This window comes from Mirounga angustirostris, unplaced genomic scaffold (assembly GCF_029215605.1).
Source record: "Mirounga angustirostris isolate CCGP_5_RB_7025 unplaced genomic scaffold, mMirAng1.0.hap1 SCAF_2, whole genome shotgun sequence".
Lineage (NCBI taxonomy): Eukaryota > Metazoa > Chordata > Mammalia > Carnivora > Phocidae > Mirounga > Mirounga angustirostris.
Window position 1 is genome coordinate 107,649,363 of NW_026991710.1, and position 21,034 is coordinate 107,670,396.

A 21,034-nucleotide genomic window follows, 5' to 3' on the forward strand; every position below is an offset into this window, starting at 1 on the left:
GCTGAGCAGGGAGCCCGATGTGGGACTCGATCCAGGGACCCTGGGATCATGACGTGAGCCGAAGGCAGACGCCTAATGTCTGAGCCACCCAGGCGCCCCTGGAAGGTTTATTCTCTAAAGGTAGTTTAAACCCTAGTTTTCCTGTCTAGGTTAGTTTTTTCTGTTCTTATTGCATATATTTTTAGTGCAAAGTATCTGCTACTGGTAATGGTTGTTCTTATGTGTTGAAAACTTTCGCTTTTAAGTAAATAATGAGTGGGTGATAATAGCATTTTATGGTATTATCCTATTACCTTTTCCATTTTTTTCCTTCTGTACTATTCCGTCAAACATTCTTTAGAAGGCAGACATAAGCCTTTGGTACCTCATCTTAGGAAGGGGGTGTGGTATACATAGTTTATTGATGGCTGCTTATTTTAGACTGATGCTTCACATGGGACTCAGAAGTTGTGCTCCCAGGGTCTTGTATATATGGTGAGGAGCAGGGAAGAAGGGTGTTGGATTTTAAATCTTTATTATTATTTAATCTTTACTATTACTATAAATATAGGACAGTATCATGGTTAAGTAATTGAAGTCATACAGAAGGTCAGAAAGAGAAGTAAAAGTTCTCATCCCATTCCATCTGAACACTTTGGTCACATTTCTCAGAAATAAGCAGCATTATTAATATCCTTTATATTCTTCCAGAAATTTTCCATGAATATGCAAGCAATTGGTGTGTGTATATATTCTCTTCCTTTGTCCTTTTTATATGTAAATGGACCTATATTTCAGGTTTTTTTTTTTCTCCCTTGCAGTTTGCTTTTATTTCTTAATATGCCTTTGGCACTTTCCATATCTGAGCATATAGATTTTTTTGAAATATTTTATTTATTTGAGAGAGAGAGAGAGAAAGAGTGACAGCATGAGTGGGGAGGAGAGGGAGAAGCAGGCTCCCCGGTGAGCGGGGAACCCAACATGCAGCTCAGTCCCGGGACCCTGGGATCATGACCTGAGCTGAAGGCAGACGCTTAACACACTGAGCCACCCAGGCGCCCCCTGAGCGTATAGATCTAACAGAAGAGACTTCTGAGTAGATGGAAGTAGGGATAGAAGCTCAAGATTAGAGGCCGTGGTGACTGCCTTATTGTTTGGGTGTGAATTCCTTTAATCCCATGTCAAGGGAAGTTAAAACAAATAAATTCTAAATACACATGATTGGAATGTTTTGTCATAGCTGCTCTTCAGTTGCTAACTCTAATTGAGTTGGTGATTACAGAGACCTGTGAAGGGTTTGATTGTTTTTAGAGCTCATAAGCAGGGATTGGATTATTTATAAATTGGCAAATGGGAGCTGCTTGTGATTCATTTAGAACCACTCAAATTTGTAAATTCTTTAAAATCTTGAAAAATGTTTTTATTGACTTTTAAAGGCTGAGTTTACAAATAATTCATGAAGAATTTACAGTGAACTAATGTGTTATAGCATTCAGGCTTTATTAGTAATGTTTCTACGAGTAAATATTGTAGTCCTGATTATCTGGTCAGTTATAATCTGTTTTGGGAGAGGTGGTTATTTATTGCTAATATAAACTCTTTTCCACTGAATATTTTCAAGTGTGACATTTTCACAAAGGCTCTATAGTAGCTTGGGCAGCATTTTTAAAACAGATTTTGATGTATGACATAAATGACATTTTTTTTTTTAAGATTTTATTTATTTATTTGACAGAGAGACAGCTAGAGAGGGAACACAAGCAGGGGGAGTGGGAGAGGGAGAAGCAGGCTTCCCGCTGAGCAGGGAGCCCAATGTGAGGCTCGATCCCAGGACCCTGGAATCATGACCCGAGCCGAACGCAGGCGCTTAACGACTGAGCCACCCAGGTGCCCTGACATAAAGGACATTTTTAAAAGTTCCCATTTTGGGGGGTCTGAAATATTTGAACAGGGTTAAAACTTTAACACTTAAGATCTAAGCAGTTTGTCAGTTACATCAAATATATGACTTTTTTTTTTTTTAACCAGGTATAACCCTTTGTTTAAAGTGAGGGATTGAGTTATAGTCACACTAGTATTTTTAGACTCTCAGTGAGCATATGAATTAGATAATGTTGCCAATTTGAAAACTTCTGAGAAATTAATGTTGTCTTTAAAAACAGGTAAGAAACCAGCTGGATTTTCACATTCATTTGGGGAATAGAAAATTACTATGAAGTATAGATCATTATTATATTTGGATACTTTGTTACATTGCGTATTGTGTATGCCACAGAAGATAAGAAGGTGACTTATTAAGAAAATATAAGTTTTTTTTATGGGGGGTATTCAATAACTTAGGAGTCAAAGTATCTGTTAATGTTTAAAAATAATATCCAAATTGTATGAACTTATCGAACAGAAAGGAAGTTGCTCATTATAAAATACTTTTTATGTAAAGATGAGTTGGTGTCTGAAAATATTCTCCTTTATATACATTTTTATGTTACACATTTTCTGAATACATTTTTAAATATAGTACATTTAGGTATTAGATTAACTTGGACAGAAAATGGAAGGACACCAGTAAATTTAAAGATAATATGACAGGGGGTTCCTGGGTGGTGTAGTTGGCTGAGTGTGTGACTCTTGGTTTCAGCTCAGGTGGTGATCTCGGTCTTGAGATCAAGCCCCACAGCGGGCTCTGTGCTCAGTGGGAAGTCTGCTTGAGATTGTTTCCCTCTCCTGCTTGTGCTTTCTCTTTCTCTCTGAAATAAGTAAATAAATCTTTAAAAATAATATAACAGAAGTAGCTGCAGTTAAAGGTCAGTTAGATATTAAAGTGAAAGCATCTCAAATTCTGTAAAGCCGAGTGAGCATAAGATACGCTTTGTGTATGAGAACTCATTCATCCAATAGTTTATTTTAATACATAGCATTGCATTAGGTGGTAACAGAGAGAAGTAGTTTCACGTGTTTGAGTACCTTCTAGATCTTCTTTAGAGTGAAATAAATAAGAATGAAACATAATGGATAAAATAGATACTTTGAGGAAGAAACCTGACTTTCTACATAGGAACCATAAGATAATTAAAATCACTAGGGTGTAATCCTTATAACTGTAGAGTTTATGGCCTGATAAATGGTCCTGTTATGCCACAGAGAGAGATTCTAGTAGCTGGACAGTTTGTTTTCCTCAAATAGGTCCCTCTTTCCCAGGAATAGTGTTAAGTAAACATCCTCAAATTCTTAATCATCTTACTCTTTTGTAAAACCCCTTCACTCCTTATCCCGGAGGTCATTTCTCATTCTTTTTTCCTCAGAATCACATACCAGTCATGCCTCCCTGGGACCACACCCAGGCCACTGAACTACACAGTTCATTCTTATTAAATTCCTGAGCCACCTTGGAGATGGATTCCTTCAGCTAATGGCTGCTCTTAACTTCCGTCATGCTGATGTTTTTTCCCCGTTTCATTCTGAGGAAAGTTACATTCCAAGGTTTGGAGGTACCTTGCTATCTCCTTTATGTATCCCGTGTCCCACTGGAATCCGTGAATGGCAATCCCGTAACTTTTATAGCAGTTATCACCGTGAAGCTACCTGTCTAGTTGTTTGCCTACTGTATCTTCCCTTGGGCCATTCCTTATCTTGTTCACCATATCTCAGGTATCCAACTCAATACAAATTTAATTGAATTAATGTACTAGTTAATCCACTAGTTTTAACCTGTGTGAAGAGAAGATTGAAGGAAAGTGATTTGCATGTAATGTCCACAAGGATGGTCATATAAATAGTGCCTGCGCTTCCTGAGGAGGTGGTGCCCTGAGCAGCCACCACACGGGCCTGCTCGTCTTGGCACATCCCTCCATGCAGCACAGGTGCCCAAGGATTGGCACTTGACGCATCCAGCCAGAGTCTTTGGCCAAGGACCTCCTCTTACTTGGCCTTGCCAGGCAATGTTCTTATAATCAGGCTTCCTAGGTAGTCTTCCTCTCTTTGGACATAGTCCCAAATGCCTAATCATTAGTATTTTTATCTGCCTAGTTGTTCTGCTTCTCATAGCAAATGGACACTCCAGGCTCCTGTAAATCGCATCACTTTGAGTCACTTTTGATGAAACCAGGCAGAATGTCTGGGTGAGGACTGAACCCAGAGTTGTGGGTGTGTCTTACAACCTATGAGGTTATTTTGCTCAGGACCCTCTCCATGATGTCTTATTTTCATATTTAATTAAAGAGGATCTCTGTTCTGAAGAACTCTATAAATTTCTAGAGACACACATATATGGAACATTTATGTGATGATACAAAGCAAGAATTGATTATTAAAGAAAATAACACGTTAGAAAGCAGGGTGAAAAAGTTCTAAAAGAAGAAAGATGGAATGAGTGGTACAGAATGTAAGTGCTTTTTTTTTTTTTTATTTATTTATTCATGAGAGACAGAGACAGAGAGAGAGGCAGAGGGAGAAGCAGGCTCCCAAGGAGCAGAGAGCCCGATGCGGGACTCGATCCCAGGACCCTGGGATCATGACCTGAGCTGAAGGCAGACGCTTAACCATCTGAGCCACCCAGGCGCCCGAATGTAAGTGTTTTTAATTGGAATGGTAGACCACGCTTAGTGGCTTTGCTCCGAGGTCCCAGGAAGAGGTGGGGCTGAGGGGTAGGGAGAAAAGGGCAAAGAAGCCACATTAGCAGAGGCTGAGAACAAAGAGGCCTGGCCCAGCAGAGGCAAGCCTAGCCGAGGGGCAGATGTTAGGAGAGTGCTTGGGTACAATTGCGAGGGGCCGGGTGGCAGAAAACATCTTGAGTTTCTGGCTGGACCCATTTGTAAGTGTGCAACAGAGAGAGAGATTTGTTTAGGGAATGACTTGATGTGGTCCCTATTAGAAAGGATTAATTTATTGTAATAATCAGAAGGGGTAAGAGATTGTAGGCATGGAGAATGGAAGGGAGGTGCTTAAAGCTATCCAGATGTAGGTGTTTGAAGACAAATCTGAGACAAAGGGGAACTTGAAAGAGTCCTACATTTTGAATCAGTAAGGCTTGGCAATTGGATAAAAAGTAAAAAGGGATATATATATATTAGTAAAAAAATTGAGCTAATAGTAAGATTCTGGATGTGAAGATGCTGTGCAGAGTAATATGGTAGGTTACATGTATGTTGTCAGATATTACAATGCTTTGCCCGAAATGTCGTGCTTCCACTTCTGGCTACCTCCCCTTATTCTTTAGGACTCTGCTCGGAAATTTTCCCTGACTCCATCAGCCTCTGTTCCTACAGAGCCTTGTGTCTACCACTGTCAAGCACTAACCATTACTGAATCTCTGTTGACTTGTCTATCTCCTCAACCAGACCAGGAGTTCCATGAGGTCAGGAACAGTTCTTTTTCTCCAGCGCCTCCTAGTTTTTTTACTAATAGTTTACTAATAGGTTTTCACATGTTGGTGGGATGCATTATATGCTATTGTATCTTCTTGTGCTTTCTCTGGAGTGTTGTGAGTTGTAATTATTACTTATTCTACTTTTGTCTAGATAATAATCAGCCGTGCCCTAAAAGAGTCAGCAAAGGTAATGATGAGAAGGGCCCTCTCTTTTCTCACACTGGATTTTATTGGACAGATGTTTGAAGCATACAACCACTGTATTGTGTGTCTTAAAGATACTAACATGTATTTTGATTTCTTGATACAGCACATAACCCCAGGTGAGATAAATCAGCCTGATGTCAAGATTTAAGTACATTAGAGCAACAGAGGAGGAAATTCTGCAGTGCACTAACCCCCATTATTGAGCCAGATTCCCTGAAGAAGTACAATATAGCATCTCAATCCTCATTTCTCAACATCTTTCAGGGTGGGTGAAAATGGGATTCATTAGGAGGATATGCTATTTTTATTCTTTTTACTTGCATAATTTTGCTTGAGAGTGTTTATGTGTGTTTAGGAGCATCATTCTATTTTGGCCAATGCTTGCATTTTTCATTTAGTGACTGTTGAAGTGGGTGTTTTCTCTGGGAGTTGTGTTTGAAGGCTAGGAGGAAGACTTTTTGATTGAAAAAGATGCTAAGTTCTTCAAGCTCTTCCATTTAGATAAATTTAAGTTGTCTGAATTAGTAGAGATGTGATCAGCACTGGTTTTCTTGTTTCTAGCTTGGGGAGTGTTTCCTGGGCTTTCTCAGCCTCTTTCTCTCCCTCAGTTCTCACACCCGTTCCTGAGGTGGGAGCTGCATCCCTCTTGTGTCACATCACACCCTTATAGTTTTAAGGAATTCCTCTTTAGGTAGTTCACCCTTCCTTCCTGCCTTCCTGCCTTCCTGCCTTCCTGCCTTCCTGCCTTCCTGCCTTCCCACCGTCCTACCGTCCGTCCATCCGTCCAGCTGTTTGGTGTAAAGAGGCTTTGGGGAACTGAAGCTGTTAGGAACGAGTTGCCTTTTGCTTTTCCCTCTTCCCCTTGTGCCTCCTGTTGGAAGGGAAACAGGGCTGCCCTCCCTGGGGGGTTGGAGGAGGAGTGTTTAGCTGTCAGTAGTTGGTGTTTTGGGCATGTGGTGACGGGGCAGGGAAGACAGTCCTTCCAAGTGGGGAGTTGGCCACAGGTGTTGGTGTGGAAGCTTCTGATTGGAATGGGTCTGCCCCAGGCCAAGTTATAGATTGTTGGGTGTTAGTTAGTTAGTTATGGGTGAATGGGGCTCTGCAGAAAAGGGGTGGGTGGGTTCTAGGACTGACCCTGCCCCAAGTATGAAACCTTAGCACACAAGATAGCCCATGACCTGTCTGGGCTGCCACTTGGTAAATTCTTTCATTAATGGTTTTTGAAGAATCAGTTGGTGAACAGAAACCCACAAACCTTAACTGGTGTCTCAGGAAGAAAATACAAAGTGTTGGAATCATAGATTAGGGGCCTGAACATTTGAGTCAATCATATAGGTCTCTTTTGTAGGTGGGAACAGACTGCACTGTATGATGGGTTTTCTGCTTTTTTTGGTCTGCTCTTTAATAAGTCCATTTAGAATGGAGCTTTGGGTTTCTAGTTTCTATCTTATTCTAACACAGTGGTTCTCCACATTTTGATCCACACCATTCCTGTGCTCCAGGCTGTGAGAAACACACCACATTCTAATGCTGTGATTCCCAATGAGGAGAAGCTTGGGATGTACTTTTCTTGAGGGGCTGGGTGGGTACTTCTGACTTGAAAAGCCCTCCTCTCTCATCGGGAATCATTGTAAGATCAGTAAGATCAAGTTCCTAAAAATGTCAAGGGGATCAGTAATTTCAGTTTGGAAAAGCTTTTTGAATTTCTTTAGAGAGCTCCCTGTGTAAATATGACCGGGGAATCCATCTTTATAAGTTAGTTCATTGACTGGCTTTTAATCCCTTGCACTGTCCTCCTTCCTAAGTAGAGTCTTTCTCTTACTTGGTGATGCTGGAGGCCTCTTGTCACCTGGAAGGAGTCAGCAAGGTGGGCCAGGTGTCTGGCTAGGGTAGGTTGGACCAGGCTGTAAGGCACTGGGTGAGGTTCAGTGAAATTGGATTTGGAATTTGAAGCTCCCCCCACACAGTGGGACCTTGGGCAAGGTGCTGCTTAAACTTTTTTTGGCTTCAGTTTCCTCAGGAGTAAAGGGGAGGGGGCTGGATCAGATACTGTGTCTGGTCCCTTCCTGTTGGAGCTGTGAAAGCCGAGGGGTTGGAGATGGCCAGAGGAGATATTTGCTTTCCTAATACCCCATTTATTTTGTTCTAGAACTCCATCCAGGTTACTTGGCTTTTAGGATTATTTTAGCGAAATTTGCCTGAGAAGCATAATCATGCCCAGTGCAGTGTAAATATTCACACATTCAGGCACAGCCTTATCCCCATCCCCCATATACATGCGTAAAATATGAATCTGTCTGTAGTGAGAGGCACTGTTCTCACTGCCGCGGGTTTTTTCTGCAATGCTTGTCGCCAGTCAGCTAAAAAGACTCCTGGAGTAGTTGTAGTGATAATGTCCCTGGAACTAGAGAGAAACCTGGCACCTTTGGGAGACGTACTGATATGCGACTTCTCCACTCCCCCCCCCCCCCCCTTTTGGACCTGTTCTGTTAATGATTGCTCCTAATTATGTATCTTTGGTCTTTTTACTGTTTACAATTCAAATGCTACTTAAAGCCGATTGTTTGCTTTTGTGTGCTGTAAATCCTGGGCTGCCATCTGAAGCGCAACTTGATGATTGTGTATTATCATCTTGGGTTAAGTGCTGTCTCACTGCTTTGCAGGCTGCCTGCTGTTTCCCCGGGAGATCATGAAACGAGGTCGCCTTCCCAGCAGCAGTGAGGATTCTGACGACAATGGCAGTAAGTCCTGCTTTGTTGTTCTTGGAGCCTGCCCGGGTTTGGGTCAGTGTAAAAACACGTTTTTTTAATGTAATGCTTTAAATAGCTGAGGCCCTTGGCATATCAGGCAGGTCAGAGAAAGCCAAGGCCCGGAGAATCACATCTGAGTGTGATACCGCAGGTCTGTGTAACCAAGTCTTTCTGGAAAGGTTGACTGCAGGCGGGCATTCCTCAGGCTTCCTGTTTGTTATCCAAGGATGAATAATCCAGTTCCAAGAGTCACTGGTGTGTCTGTTTTTTCTAAACATCATTTATGGCACTTAGAGTTGCTATTTATGAAGAGGGAACTTAATTGAAGCCAGTTAATTATCAACTAGTCCAACCTGATACAGGGTGGATTGAAAACTGCCTAGTATGATGTGAGAATATTAAGTATAGGTTTTTAGTAAGTCGAGAGTCCATGCTCTTCACTTGATTTGTAACGTGACTGTATTTAATACTACTACTGTCTGCATCTCTGCTCTCTGGCATCCTCATATTTTCACAGTGCAGCTGAGAACTAGAAGTTAGTTGGCTTCCAGGCAGTCAAAATAAATGCCATACAGCTTCTGTGTATTGAGAAGCTAACATACTACTCGAAGAGCTCCTCTCAGATAACAAGGAAATTTCGTACCTAGCACAGTGCCTGAGCTCCGGCCTGTTAGCTTATGTTTTCGGTTACAGATTAAACTTGGGAAACCTGCTTGCTCTGCTGCATGATGGGAAAGGTATTAGGCCTCCTTTCAAGGAACTCTGTCTTAGACATATGTAAAATCCAGCTCTGACGGAAAGTCCTTAGGGGAGTAATAGAGATGTCTTTTTGAGGCCTGGTGGAGATGCATATATGTAGGCATTCAGATTCAGAGGACAGGAGGGCCAGGGAAACACAGGATTGAAACTTGGGCTGGTCCTGAAGGGTGAAATCGTTTTTAGGCAAACAGGATTGTTTTCAGTTTTCTGGTGTTGAAGCCGTCGGCAGACTAAAAGCTGTAAATTAGACAGCAAGGCTTTGCTGCTAAAGGTGGGCCTCACTGCCAGCCATGAGAAGCGTAGGGGGAGGGACCCTGAGAAGCAGAAGAACTCCAACACGGCATTCTGTAGGGGAGCTTTGGGGGACAGGCGTGGGGTAGTGGGATGTAGATTTGGTGGCTGTAGGAGGGGTGTTGGGTGTTTGGGGTACATGTGATGGTAAGCTGTGACAAGATCGCTAAGGGCTGGTCTTGAGGAGCTAAGGGCTTGGGACTTTGGGGGCAGACAGTGGGAGCTGCTGATGTTTGGCACAGGGCAAGAGTTAACTGGGTGAGGGAAGGAGAGACATGGGAGAGCAGGGCTTCCCTTGTATTTCAGGGAAAGGTGTTGAGGGTCTGTGCCCGGGCACAGGCAGTTAAAACCACTCGGGAGAGCCCTTGGCGGGGAGCCTTCTGAACTTCTTACCGCTTATCTGTATGCAGCCCTCACTACCTGTTTTTTTCCTCTGATATTTACTTAGGCTTTTTACTCCTTGAGGCAAAAACATGCTGAGATATTTCTTTTCTGCCCCCCCGTGGTGCCTATCAAAGTGTCCTCAGGAGTCATAAGTACTCTATAAATGCTTGCTGTTTGCTCAAATACACAATTTTGTCCTACAGCAATTTTAAAAAAGTCTTGGTGTTTAGGTTCAGAATTAATCAGAAGGTTTCATGAATTACTTTCACATACTAATAATGCTTAATACAAAACTTAGAGTCCTATTTTAATGTATTTTTTGGCATTAAGCAACAGATTTATGCTCACTCTGTTTGCTCTTGTTGCTGCTTCATTTCTTCCCTGAGAGAGTTGGGTTAGAAAAGGTTCTCGGGGAGGCACCTGGCTGGTTCAGTCGGTAGAGCCTGGGACTTTCAGTCTTGGGGTTGTGAGTTCGAGCCCCACATTGGGTACAGCGGTTACTTAAAATCTTTAAAGAAAAGAGAAGGTTCTCCTGGAACGTTCTCTCAGAGCCCTCCCCTTTCTGGTCTAGAGCTGCCCAATAGAATGGAAATGTTCTAATCTGCTCTAATTGAGGAACTCCGGGTTTTAAGATTTTGTTTAGTTTTAATTAATTAAAATAAATTAAAAGAAGTTGCACGTGGCTAGTGATGACCATGTTGAACAGTGCAGTTCTGGACCATGGCCCAGTCTACTCCTCCTCAGCTGCCCAGAGGCTCCTAATAGCCCCAGAGGCCCTTGTATTGGTCTTTTTGGGCCGCCCTCACATATACCACAGACTGGGTGGCTTAAACAGCAGGTGATTATTTTCTCACAGTTCTGGAAGTCTCAGATCAAGGTGTCAGCAAGTCTGGTGTCTTCTGAGGCCTCTCTCCTTGGCTTGCCTTCTTAGTGTGTCCTCACATGGTCTTCTGAGCATGTGCATCCTTGGCGTCTCTGTGTCTTTCCTCTTAAGGACATCAGTGAGATAGGATCAGGGTCAACCCTAATGAACTCATTTTAACTTAATCACCCCTTTAAAGGCTTTTATCCAAATGTAGTCACATTTTGAGGTACTGGGGATAGCCTTCAACGTATGAATTTCCTGGCGCGCCTTGGTGGCTCAGTCGTTAAGCGTCTGCCTTCGGCTCAGGTTGTGATCCCACGGTCCTGAGATCGAGCCCCGTATTGGACTCCCTGCTCTCTGCTCAGCGGGAAGCCTGCTTCTCCCTCTCCCACCCGCCCCTGCTTGTGTTCCCTCTGTCACTGTTTCTCCCTGTCAAAAAAAAAAAAATATATATATATATATACACACACACACACACACACACATATGAATTTCTGGGGGACACAGTTAAGCATGTAACAGCTCTAGAAGACCAGGTGTTTCATCTAAATGGGAATTTGCACCCAGAACTCTTGTTAGAAAGGAAGGAGGAAGAGAGTGCCCAGAGTTCATCAAAATTAGTTCACTAATGGGGTGACAGCCATTTCCTTCTTCCTTTTAATACATTCCTATCTGTGCTGGCCTCCCTAAAGAAGGTGGAGGCAGAGCATTAAGGAGCATTAATATTTATAGAGTGCTGGAGGGTTAAACTACGTAGACCACAAAGCGGGGTTCTGTCCTCTAGGCTAGATGTGGAAATCATGGTAGCTCTACTAGAAGGTAGGCGGGCCATCCTTTGGTCATACAGTTGGTTCAGTATAAAGCATATGTTGATGCTTTAGGACTGTACTGTCTGGGCTTAATGAGTTGCTGGTTACGGTAGACGATGATAGTAGTAAACAAACAGCTCTCATGAAGAACCTTGGAATGCCAAAGCTTGTAACAGTCCGTACCTATCCACGCCATGGAATACCCTTTCCAACCCTCTCTGAGGGCAGTTGCTTCACTGCATAGGCCTTTGGCACCAGCCAGCTTATTTGTGTTGGAGCCTGTCGTCTTGTGTCAGCCCATGGTGCTGTGAATGGGGTGCTTTCTGCCCTTGCGTTTGGGTCCACGGAACTGGGCCCGCCCTCAGGAGGGTCTGGGCACTTGGAAAGCCCTGATTGCAAGAAGGGCTAGGTCTCTGCAGTGGCCACTGCCCAGACTCTCCAGCCTCCAGCCCTGACCGAATTTTGGCAGCAGTTGCCAGTCTGATGCAAAACTTGTCCAAGTGGAGGAGAGGCCGCCGCAGACGTCAGCATGGGGCCACGACACCGGCCGCAGCCACGGCAGGGCCCTGCTGGCCTCTGGGCTGGAGTCCTTCACTTTGTTTGCTGGCTGGATCCAGGGGAATACCGGTGTGGTATTTACAGTTGGGGATGGATGGGCATTTTCTGTGCCAGTGCGAGCCCTCATCCAGCTGCAGTCGGAGCTGTGGAAGCCTTTCTGCAGGTGCCCTTTGGAGGGCTGGCCCTACTGTTGGATGAAGTAGCGTTGGGGTGTTTGCTGGCTGTGTCTGTAATTGCTGGGCTCCTGGAACTGGGTGGCCCTCGCCAGTCTCTGAAGTTACATACTGTGCCAGGGTGTGGCCCAGGGAAACAAGCCCTTCATTTCCTGCTTCCCAGCCCAGGATGCTCTGTCCTTAGGAGTTTTGGCAAATGTGGGAATGGGATCCACCAGCTATTGTTGGTATTTCCAAAACCTGAAGGAGATTGCATTTTTATCTTCAATAAAGCTGCAGAGGCTAATTAAAGCATTGAGTGTCCTTTTGGCAGGAGTTATGGATTGTTATCTCAGGCCAATTAACAGCTCTGACCACCATCATTTTTTTTTTTCTCTGTAAAAGTAAGATAAGAATTAAATATTACTCAATGAATACTGTCCATTTGGCACAGTTTTTTTTTTCAAAATATGGGATCTTTGGCTAGGAGAAGGGAGCCAAATGTAAATGATGTTTTGGGTTTTTTTGGTTGTTTTTAAATGTGCCTCTCAAAGACCCAGAGGGAAATTAAATTTTTACAAATAACGAGAGAAGTGTGCTGGTACTTTAAAGTTTTTCCTAAAGTTGTGAAGCAGGGCTTGCTTTTCCTGTTGAATTTCCTAACTGTCATGGCTGTGTTGACTTCCCTGTGGGAAGGCCTGGACTGTTGCTGGGGGTCTGGAACCAGGTACCTTGGGGATCCTCCTTGGTCGCCTACTTTCCACACCTGTACTGGCCCCGAAACATTTCTCGCCTTCTCCAGTTACCACCTGAGCTCTGCTCCATCACCCATGGTGATGAATGCGCAGAAAAGAGTGCTGAGCAAAATTCAAACCTACTGATTTTGCATTTAGTAATTCAGGTTGATGAGGGGTAAACATAAAGTTACAGGAGGACTTCTGTTTTTCTGGGCGCTCTCCAGCTCACAGATAAACAATGAAGAGGGACCAGAATTTTAGTGGATGAAACATACTTTCTGCCTTATACCTCTTTATGTCTCATTGCATTTATATTTTTTTAAATTAATATTTATTCATTTGAGTCACAGAGATAGAGAGCAAGAGCAGGGGGAGAGGCAGGCCCCCCGCTGAGCCAGGAGCCCGACGTGGGGCTAGATCCCAGGAGCCCGGGATCACGACTTGAGCCAAAGGCAGATGCCCAACCATCTGAGCCACCCAGGCGCCCCATGTCTCATTGCATTTAGTGAGTTTCCGTACATTTTTTGAATAACTTGCCTTCATTTCTTAATTCGATTGGCTGTGCTTGGTTACCTTCATGCAAGCCTTTGGTGATTTCTCTCTTGCATAAAAGTTAACTCTGCTTCCACTTCCATTCATATTTGACTATACTTTTAATTTGTTCTTTTCCCCCATCAGTTGCATCTTGTGACACTAAGGGATTGTGTAGGCATTCTTGAAATGTAGGGATTTTTGGTTCAAATATTGCAGAATGTGTACTGAACCCAAGTCTCTTCAAGACACACAGAGATGGCTTTGCCCCTTTTCAAACCCGACTTGTGGCTTGGCTTTGAGAGGCAGAGCAAGCATCCTCTTGGGCTAGAGGAGCATTTAGCACAAAACTAGTCCATGGGCTGGTCTTCGGTAGCCATTGGACTTGGACCTTGGCAGGAGCACTGGATAACTGTGAAGCACGTGTGTGTCAGTTGGTTAAAGGCCCAAGTATATTTATGGTGAAACATTCCTGAGCCAGTTTTTTGAATATATGCATGAAGCTTTTGTATTGTGGAATGTGGAAGTGAGTTGGACAGTGGAGCTAAACTATGCTGGGATGGAGGAGCTGTGGGAGGTGTAGGGTCAGCCCCTGCTAGAAAGAGCAATTATGTGAGAGTCTTGTCTTCTATCATGCAATTAAAGCAAATAGTTAATAATAACCACATTAAATTTACTTACTTTCTGGTGGAAATTTCCACAGCAGCGCTTTATTTGCACAGGGTTGTCCCTAGCTTTGAAGTAATGCATAGGGGTGTGTCTTGGGTCTGCACTTTTGTGACATCAATTGACCTACTGGACTCGATACTCATTGGTCCTAAGTGCTTTACTTTGTTAAGTTGGTTTAACATTCCTGAAGACACCAGCCTGTTACTTAGAATCTAGAAGCAAAGCAGTGTTGGAGACATAGGAGATTCGGTATTTGGGAGGTGGTGAGGTTCTCTCATAGTTTGCATTTTGTGGTGGTGTGAACACCCAGACCACCACTCATTCCAATTTCTGAACCTCGCATGCGCTCCGCAACCTGGCTTATCACACATAAGTTACCAGTGGAGTGTGTGCTGTGGGTATTAGATTTACTCTTGAGTTTTTTCCTTATTTTAGATCTAGGGCAAGAAGCATGGCTATTTTTAATTTCAAAGGAGAGTGTTCGAGATACTTGACTAGAAGGACCCGAAAACAGGGTTGAGTGCTCTGCATGTACAGGGTCCATGCTCATGATACTGTGATCTATGAGCCTTTTATAACTTTTATTGTTACCCCCACAGAGTTCTGTTTCAGTGGGAGTTTGGGGATATTAGAACAGGATATTTTCTCTATTCTTTCCAGTGTTTAAAGAGAGAATTGTTCTTAAATGGTGTACATGTCCAGAATTTTTAAAGTCACTTAAACTTGTCACTAGAGTGGACTTAACTTTAGGTAATCCTCTCTTGTGTATGGGCAATTAAGTAATTTTAGACATCGTTGCCAAAATTTTAGAGTTCCCAACTCCTCCTGAAAGCAACAAGAAAATAAAAAAGAATTTTACTTGCTATAGTCTTAGTTTAGTGTGCCATTAAATGTTAACGTTCTGAAAACAAAAACAAAATACAGCAGCAACCAAGTGTGATCTTAGCCTGTGTGAAGTAAAGTGGAGCATTATCTGGTTTTTAAGAACTTACAGGTGGCTATAGTGTAAATCACTATCTCCTAGTCCTTGTGGTATTTGAAATATTCTCAATTCTGGTTACATTGTTTGTTTTCACCCAACATACTTCAAGAAAAGTTCTGTAGGGTTGCCTGGGTGGCTCGTTCGTTAAGCATCTGCCTTCAGCTCAGGTCATGGTCCCAGGGTCCTGGGATCGAGCCCCACATCGGGCTCCCCGCTCAGCGGGGAGCCTGCTTCTCCCTCTCCCACTCCTCCTGCTTGTGTTCCCTCTCCCTGTCAAATAAATAAATAAAATCTTAAAAAAAATTCTGTAACATAACTTTTTTTTTTAGTTAAAAGGGGATGCAAATTATTTTGCTTGAATAATATTCTGGGAGCTTCTTGACCACTTGGGAGGTTCCCTGGAGAGAGAGCATGGCTGTAGAGAGAACTGGTATAATACTGTAAAGACTTGAGTCTCTGGCCTGTAGGCTTTCTGTGAATGTTTCTGTAGATGTTGGTGCATTCCTTTTAAGAGGCAGTGGCCCCAGCAAGTTGTCTTTAAATGCATTCTTGCTTTATTTTCCATGACCTCGTTTTCCTAGAACTCAAATATCTTTTTTTTTTTTTTTTTTTTAAACCTATCTTCTAGAGGCGCCTGGGTAGTTCAGTTGGTTGAGCTGAGCATCTGACTCCTGATCTTGGCTCAGGTCATGATCTCAGGGTTGATATCGATCCCCGTGTCAGGGTCCTCGCTCAGTGGGGAGTCTGCTTGAGACTCTCTCCACTCCCCCTACCCTGCGCTCGCTTGAGTTGTCTTTCCCTCTCTAAAATAAATAGTCGATCTTTAAAAACCAAACCAAACCTATCTTCTAATAAGTAAAACGGGTATGTTCTTGGTGCCTGCCACCTTCAGTTCTTGAGTTACACTGGTGGTGATTCTTGTTGAGCATGACTGTTCTCAACAACACTATATTTTTTTCCACTTAATTGTTTTTGAGACTCTGCTGTGTGCACAACACCAGCTTAGGTATACTGTATGTTGTAGTCACCTGTGTCTTGTGCCTGATGGCTCTTGACAGTGCTTAAAAGCAAGTAAACCAGAAAGGAGATCATCAGCAACACATACCTGCTGTTGGACATGGCAGGGTCCTCTAGTTCTCTGTCCAGATTCTCACCTTGTTCAGCAGCAAAATCTAGGTTTTATGCAAATTACCTGTGTGAAGTAAAGTGGAGCATTCTCTTTTCCTTTACTGTTCATGCATGATAGAAAATCATCACTTATTTTCTGCATGCATTTAAAGTATGCACTTTGATACATTTTGAAATGTTTATACCCATGAAATCATAATACTCAGGATAATCCTCCTCTCTCTCTTTTTCCTAGTCAACCTCTGATCTACTTTGTCACTATAAATTGATTAGTTTATATCTTCCAGAGTTTTGTGTAAATGGAATAATGCAATATGTACTCTTTGGCTTCTTTCATTCCACGTAATGATTCCAACATTATGTTGTGTGTATCAGTAACTCTTTTTTTTTTTATTGCTGGGTAGTACTCCATTGTATGGATATACCATAATTTGGGTAGTAAATTGTATGGATACCACTGTATGTTTACTCATTCAGTTTGTTTGTGGCTATTTGGGTGATTACTGGCTTTTGGCTTTAATGAACATTCCTTTGGTCAGTGATAATTTAAATCTTGCCTTTTCCCCAGTCTTTCCCTTTCTGCAAAGTGAGCTTAATAGATTCCTTTTTCTCTTCTTCCTTTTGCATTAGTTAAACTAGAAGGAAGAGAAACAGACTATTTCTGGGTGGGCCATCATTTCCCTTGGATAAACCTACCATATACCACCTTTGTAGCATCTTTGGATACCTGGCTTTCAAAGCAGATGTGGCACAGACCCCATTATCAAGAATATAAAAGCAGCCTTAGGGAAAGTTTCTAAGTGATTGCAATTACTTGGGTTGTGTTCTTGGCCAGCAAAGCTGTGCACTTCTTGGGAACCTTGGAAACTACCTGGGAGGGACTCTGACAGATCCCTAAGAAGAGGCAAGAGTGTCAAAAAAAACCAAGAGTGGGCAAATTTGGGGGCACCTGCCTGGCTCAATCAGAAGAGCATGTGACTCTCGGGCTCCTGGGTGGCTCAGGGTCCTGGGATTGAGCCCCGAGTCACAGCAGCACCCCCCAACCCCCGTTTGTGTGCTCTCTCTCGATCTCAAATAAATGAATAAAATCTTTTCTTTTTTTTTTTAAAGATTTTATTTATTTGACAGAGAGAGCACAAGCAGAGGGAGAGAGAGGGAGAAGCAGGCTCCCTGCTGAGCAAGGAGCCCGATGTGGGACTCGATCCCAGGACCCTGGGATCATGACCTGGGCCGAAGGCAGCCGCTTAACCGACTGAGCCACCCAGGCGTGCCTAAATGAATAAAATCTTTAAAAAAAGAGGGAACATGCAACTCTTGATTTCGGAGTCGTGAGTTTGAGCCCACGTTGGGTGGAGAGATCACTTAAATAAAACTTCATACAAAATGAGCAAATTTGTTGTTTCTGCTTTACCTCTGAAACTATTTGACTATAAAGACTCACCCTGGGGCGCCTGGGTGGCTCAGTCGGTTAAGCGTCTGCCTTCAGCTCTGGTCATGATCCCAGAGTCCTGGGATCCAGCCCCGCATCAGGCTCCCTGCTCAGCGGGGAGTCTGCTTCTCCCTCTGCTGTTCTCCCTCACTCTCTTTCCCTCTCAAATAAATAAATAAAATTTTAAAAAAGAAAAACTCACCTCCCCTCACTCTGTTTGTTTTCAAAGTGTAGCAATGGAATGATTCTTCTAAAATTTCTGGTTTTCTTATATTTATAACCCTTTTCATAGTAATTCAAAGGAAAGGGGCCATACCTTTTTGCCCTGTTTCTTCTTTCCCCTCCATGAACATTTGGGCATCCTTCTAGAGTTGTCTATTCTCTCTCAGCCTGTGGGTTGGCTGGATGAGGGCCTGTAGGACCAGAGGAGAAAAGAGGCCAATCTTCCTCTCCAGGTTCCTGCCTTGGTTTCTGTCTTTCCTTTTTCCACTGGGGACCAGATTGAGGACTTCTGCAAGTTGGGTTTGCATCCCTGTGTGCCCAGAATATTTCTTTCAATGTGGGAGTGAAACATTCTTATTCATTGGAGTCTAAAGAGACATACTTACTTTTTAAGGAAGAATTTTCTAAAATATTTACTGAACAGTACAGTATGGCCACCTGTAGGAAATCTGATTCTGCTAACCTAACAGCAGTCAGTTGACCCAGTAACAGCCTTCAGAACTGGTGATCAAGGGTACTACCCACATCCTCCCTGTCAGAGAGGAGCTTGGAAATCTCCTTTAGTCTTGGTCATTGCAAATCTGATGATAGGCTTATGTGCAGAATCTATTTCTTAATGTCTCCAAGGTTTTAAGGGTACTTTGATTCTGTGTCCCTTGTCTCTGGAATCCGCAGAGATAAAAGCTTCCTGTTTGAGTGGCAAATGATTTTACTGTTGGATGGCAGTTCCCTCAGGTTTGGGCTTTTCTTTTGCGGAGGTTTGTTAATTTCTGGGAAACAGTACAGTATGTGTTCAGGGTAGAGGTGAGTGATTAGGAAGTTCAACACCCACTGGGGGCAGTTGTGAGGGCTGTTTCAGTTGTCTGGTGGTGGTATGGTACCCACAAACAGGAGGCCACTGCGGTTGACCAATAAAACAAGCGACACGAGGCGGATGTGGAGGTGGGGAGAAAAGAGGCTGGGATCTGAGGTATTGTTAGTTGCATTGAATATAACTTGGCCAATGATTGGATGTATCCTGAGTGAGGAGAGTTTAGGATGACTCTTAGATTTCTGAATTCTAGTAGAAATGGTAGTGGTATTCATCAAAGTAGAAATAGAAGAGGAATAACAGGTTTGGGTAACTGTTGAGTCCAGTTTTTATCATGCTGAGTCGATTGACCTAAGGAACCCTGAGCTTAATGTCTTACCTGAAGGTGAACGTGGACCTGGAGCTTGGCTGGGAGGTGAGTGTGGGAATGCAAGTCTGACAGTCTCCTGGGCACATGGGGAAGACCGAGGGCAGGGATGGGCGCTCCCTGGGGAGAAGACTTGGAGCAAGAAGGAGAATCACTAATGTGTGCAGGATTCATAGAAGGCTGAAGGACCACTGAGGAGACACCAGGAAAGAGAATTGCCACCCGAGCTGGAGGGAGCATCTCAAGCAGGATGGAGTTGGTGCTGCAAAGAGGTCTTAGGCCTGAGAGGAGCTTAGACATGGTGATAGTTAGGAGACATGGGTACCCTGGTAGGGCTTCCAGATTCTGTGGCCTGGTGGGGGAGAGGCTGGATAATAGAGCATTAGTTGCGGAAGAAAGGCACAGAAAAGAGCCAGTTGGCATTTTTTTTGGGAAAGGGGAGTAGGAAGTTTTTTTTTTTTTTAAGATTTTATTTATTTATTTGAGAGAGAGAGAATGAGAGACAGAGAGCATGAGAGGGGGGAGGGTCAGAGGGAGAAGCAGACTCCCTGCCGAGCAGGGAGCCCGATGCGGGACTCGATCCCGGGACTCCAGGATCATGACCTGAGCCGAAGGCAGTCGCTTAACCAACTGAGCCACCCAGGCGCCCGGGAGTAGGCAATTTTAAAAGTTATTTGTCTATAGCACTTAGTCTAGTGTAGTCTGAGCTTCCCCGTTCCAGGGCATGCTAAGTTCTTAAGTTTTGTGGTGTCAAAACTTTTTTTTTTTTTTTTAGGGGTGGCATTATGATTTAACATAATCTAGCATTTAGAAAGTTTACTGAGAACTCAGTCAAATGTTTTTCAAATTGTATTTACCAATGTGAGAGACTTTGAACCTCTTAAGAAGTACAGGCTTCATATGCATGATGCTCTTAAAAGGCCTCCCCCTCCTGTGTGCTGTACCGGGCTACACAGCGAGCCACCAGAGTGATCTTGTTAGGCCTGCTCTGGAAAGTGAGTGGTTTAAGTAAGTACTGGGAGTGGAGGAGCATTGTGGCTTATGTCTTGGGGAGGTGCTGAGATGAGCCTTGCTGAATTTGGTTAAAAAAGCCCCTGTGGGGGCGCCTGGGTGGCTGGCTCAGTTGGTTAAGTGTCTCCTTCAGCTCAGGTTGTGATCCTGGGACCCTGGGATCAAGCCTGGGGCTCCCTGCTCAATAGGGAGTCTGCTCCCCGGCCCCCTGCTCCTGCTGGTGAGTGCTCACGCTCTCTCTCTCTCTCAAATAAATAAAATCTTGGGAAAAAAAAACACAAAACCCAAACCCTGTGAACACACAGTGATTTGTGTACTTTAAATTGTTCCTCTTTGGATATTTGTCTTTAGGCCTCTCAACTACTTGGTCACAGAATTCCCGATCCCAGCACAGGAGAGGTTCGTGCTCCAGACATGAAGATCGAAAACCTTCAGAGGTATTTCCTGAATGATGGTGTGACTGTGCATGTCCTACCGTGTGCATGATACATACGATTGGCACACACCTGGTTGATTGATACTGATGTTTCTGCAATCATGGGCAAGTTCTCTTAACTTCTTTGTGCCTCAGTTTCCAAATTTGTAAGATGGGGATGACTCAGATGTTTGCCTCATAGGATTCTTGTGAGGATTAAGTGGGTTAATACACAGACGTTAATACATACTAAGCACTTAAAAGAGTGCTCAGTAGTAAATGTTAGCTATTATTATTAATTATATTCTTTTTTTCCTTTTCTGTTTCATCTTCGCTGGCTCCCAACAACTTTTCCTCTGGCCAGGAGATCAGCGGGTTCGGCTGCTGCCAGTCACTGCCAGCCTCAAGTTAGTTTTGGCCATGAATTTGTGGCTTCTTTGGCAACAACCCATTGTAATTCTGGGAGTTTTGTTTTGGCAATTACGTTTAAGGCTTTTTCCCCCTTCTTTTTCGATTTGTTTCTCATCTTCTGTTTCCCTGCTCCCCCACATTTTGTTACCTACCTACCTACCTACCTACCTACCTATTATCTATTGTCTCTTTATTTAAAATT

General features: G+C 43.4%; 1 protein-coding gene across 23 annotated transcripts in view; it reads left to right on the forward strand.

The window, feature by feature from the left end:
* JADE1 (jade family PHD finger 1) overlaps positions 1 to 21,034 on the forward strand; it is a 293,290-nt gene that overhangs the window by 242,695 nt on the left and 29,561 nt on the right. For 11 of the 23 annotated variants that reach the window (XM_064585052.1, XM_064585051.1, XM_064585053.1 and 8 more), the window contains 2 exons: positions 8,215 to 8,292; positions 20,358 to 20,443. In XM_064585052.1, coding sequence (XP_064441122.1) covers positions 8,215 to 8,292; positions 20,358 to 20,443 — 164 coding nt within the window. Of the gene's footprint in view, positions 1 to 4,399; positions 4,545 to 5,672; positions 5,817 to 8,214; positions 8,293 to 18,495; positions 19,044 to 20,357; positions 20,444 to 20,785; positions 20,829 to 21,034 lie in introns of those variants that run through there. The other 12 variants (XM_064585057.1, XM_064585056.1, XM_054508750.2 and 9 more) reach the window with 5 other exon arrangements.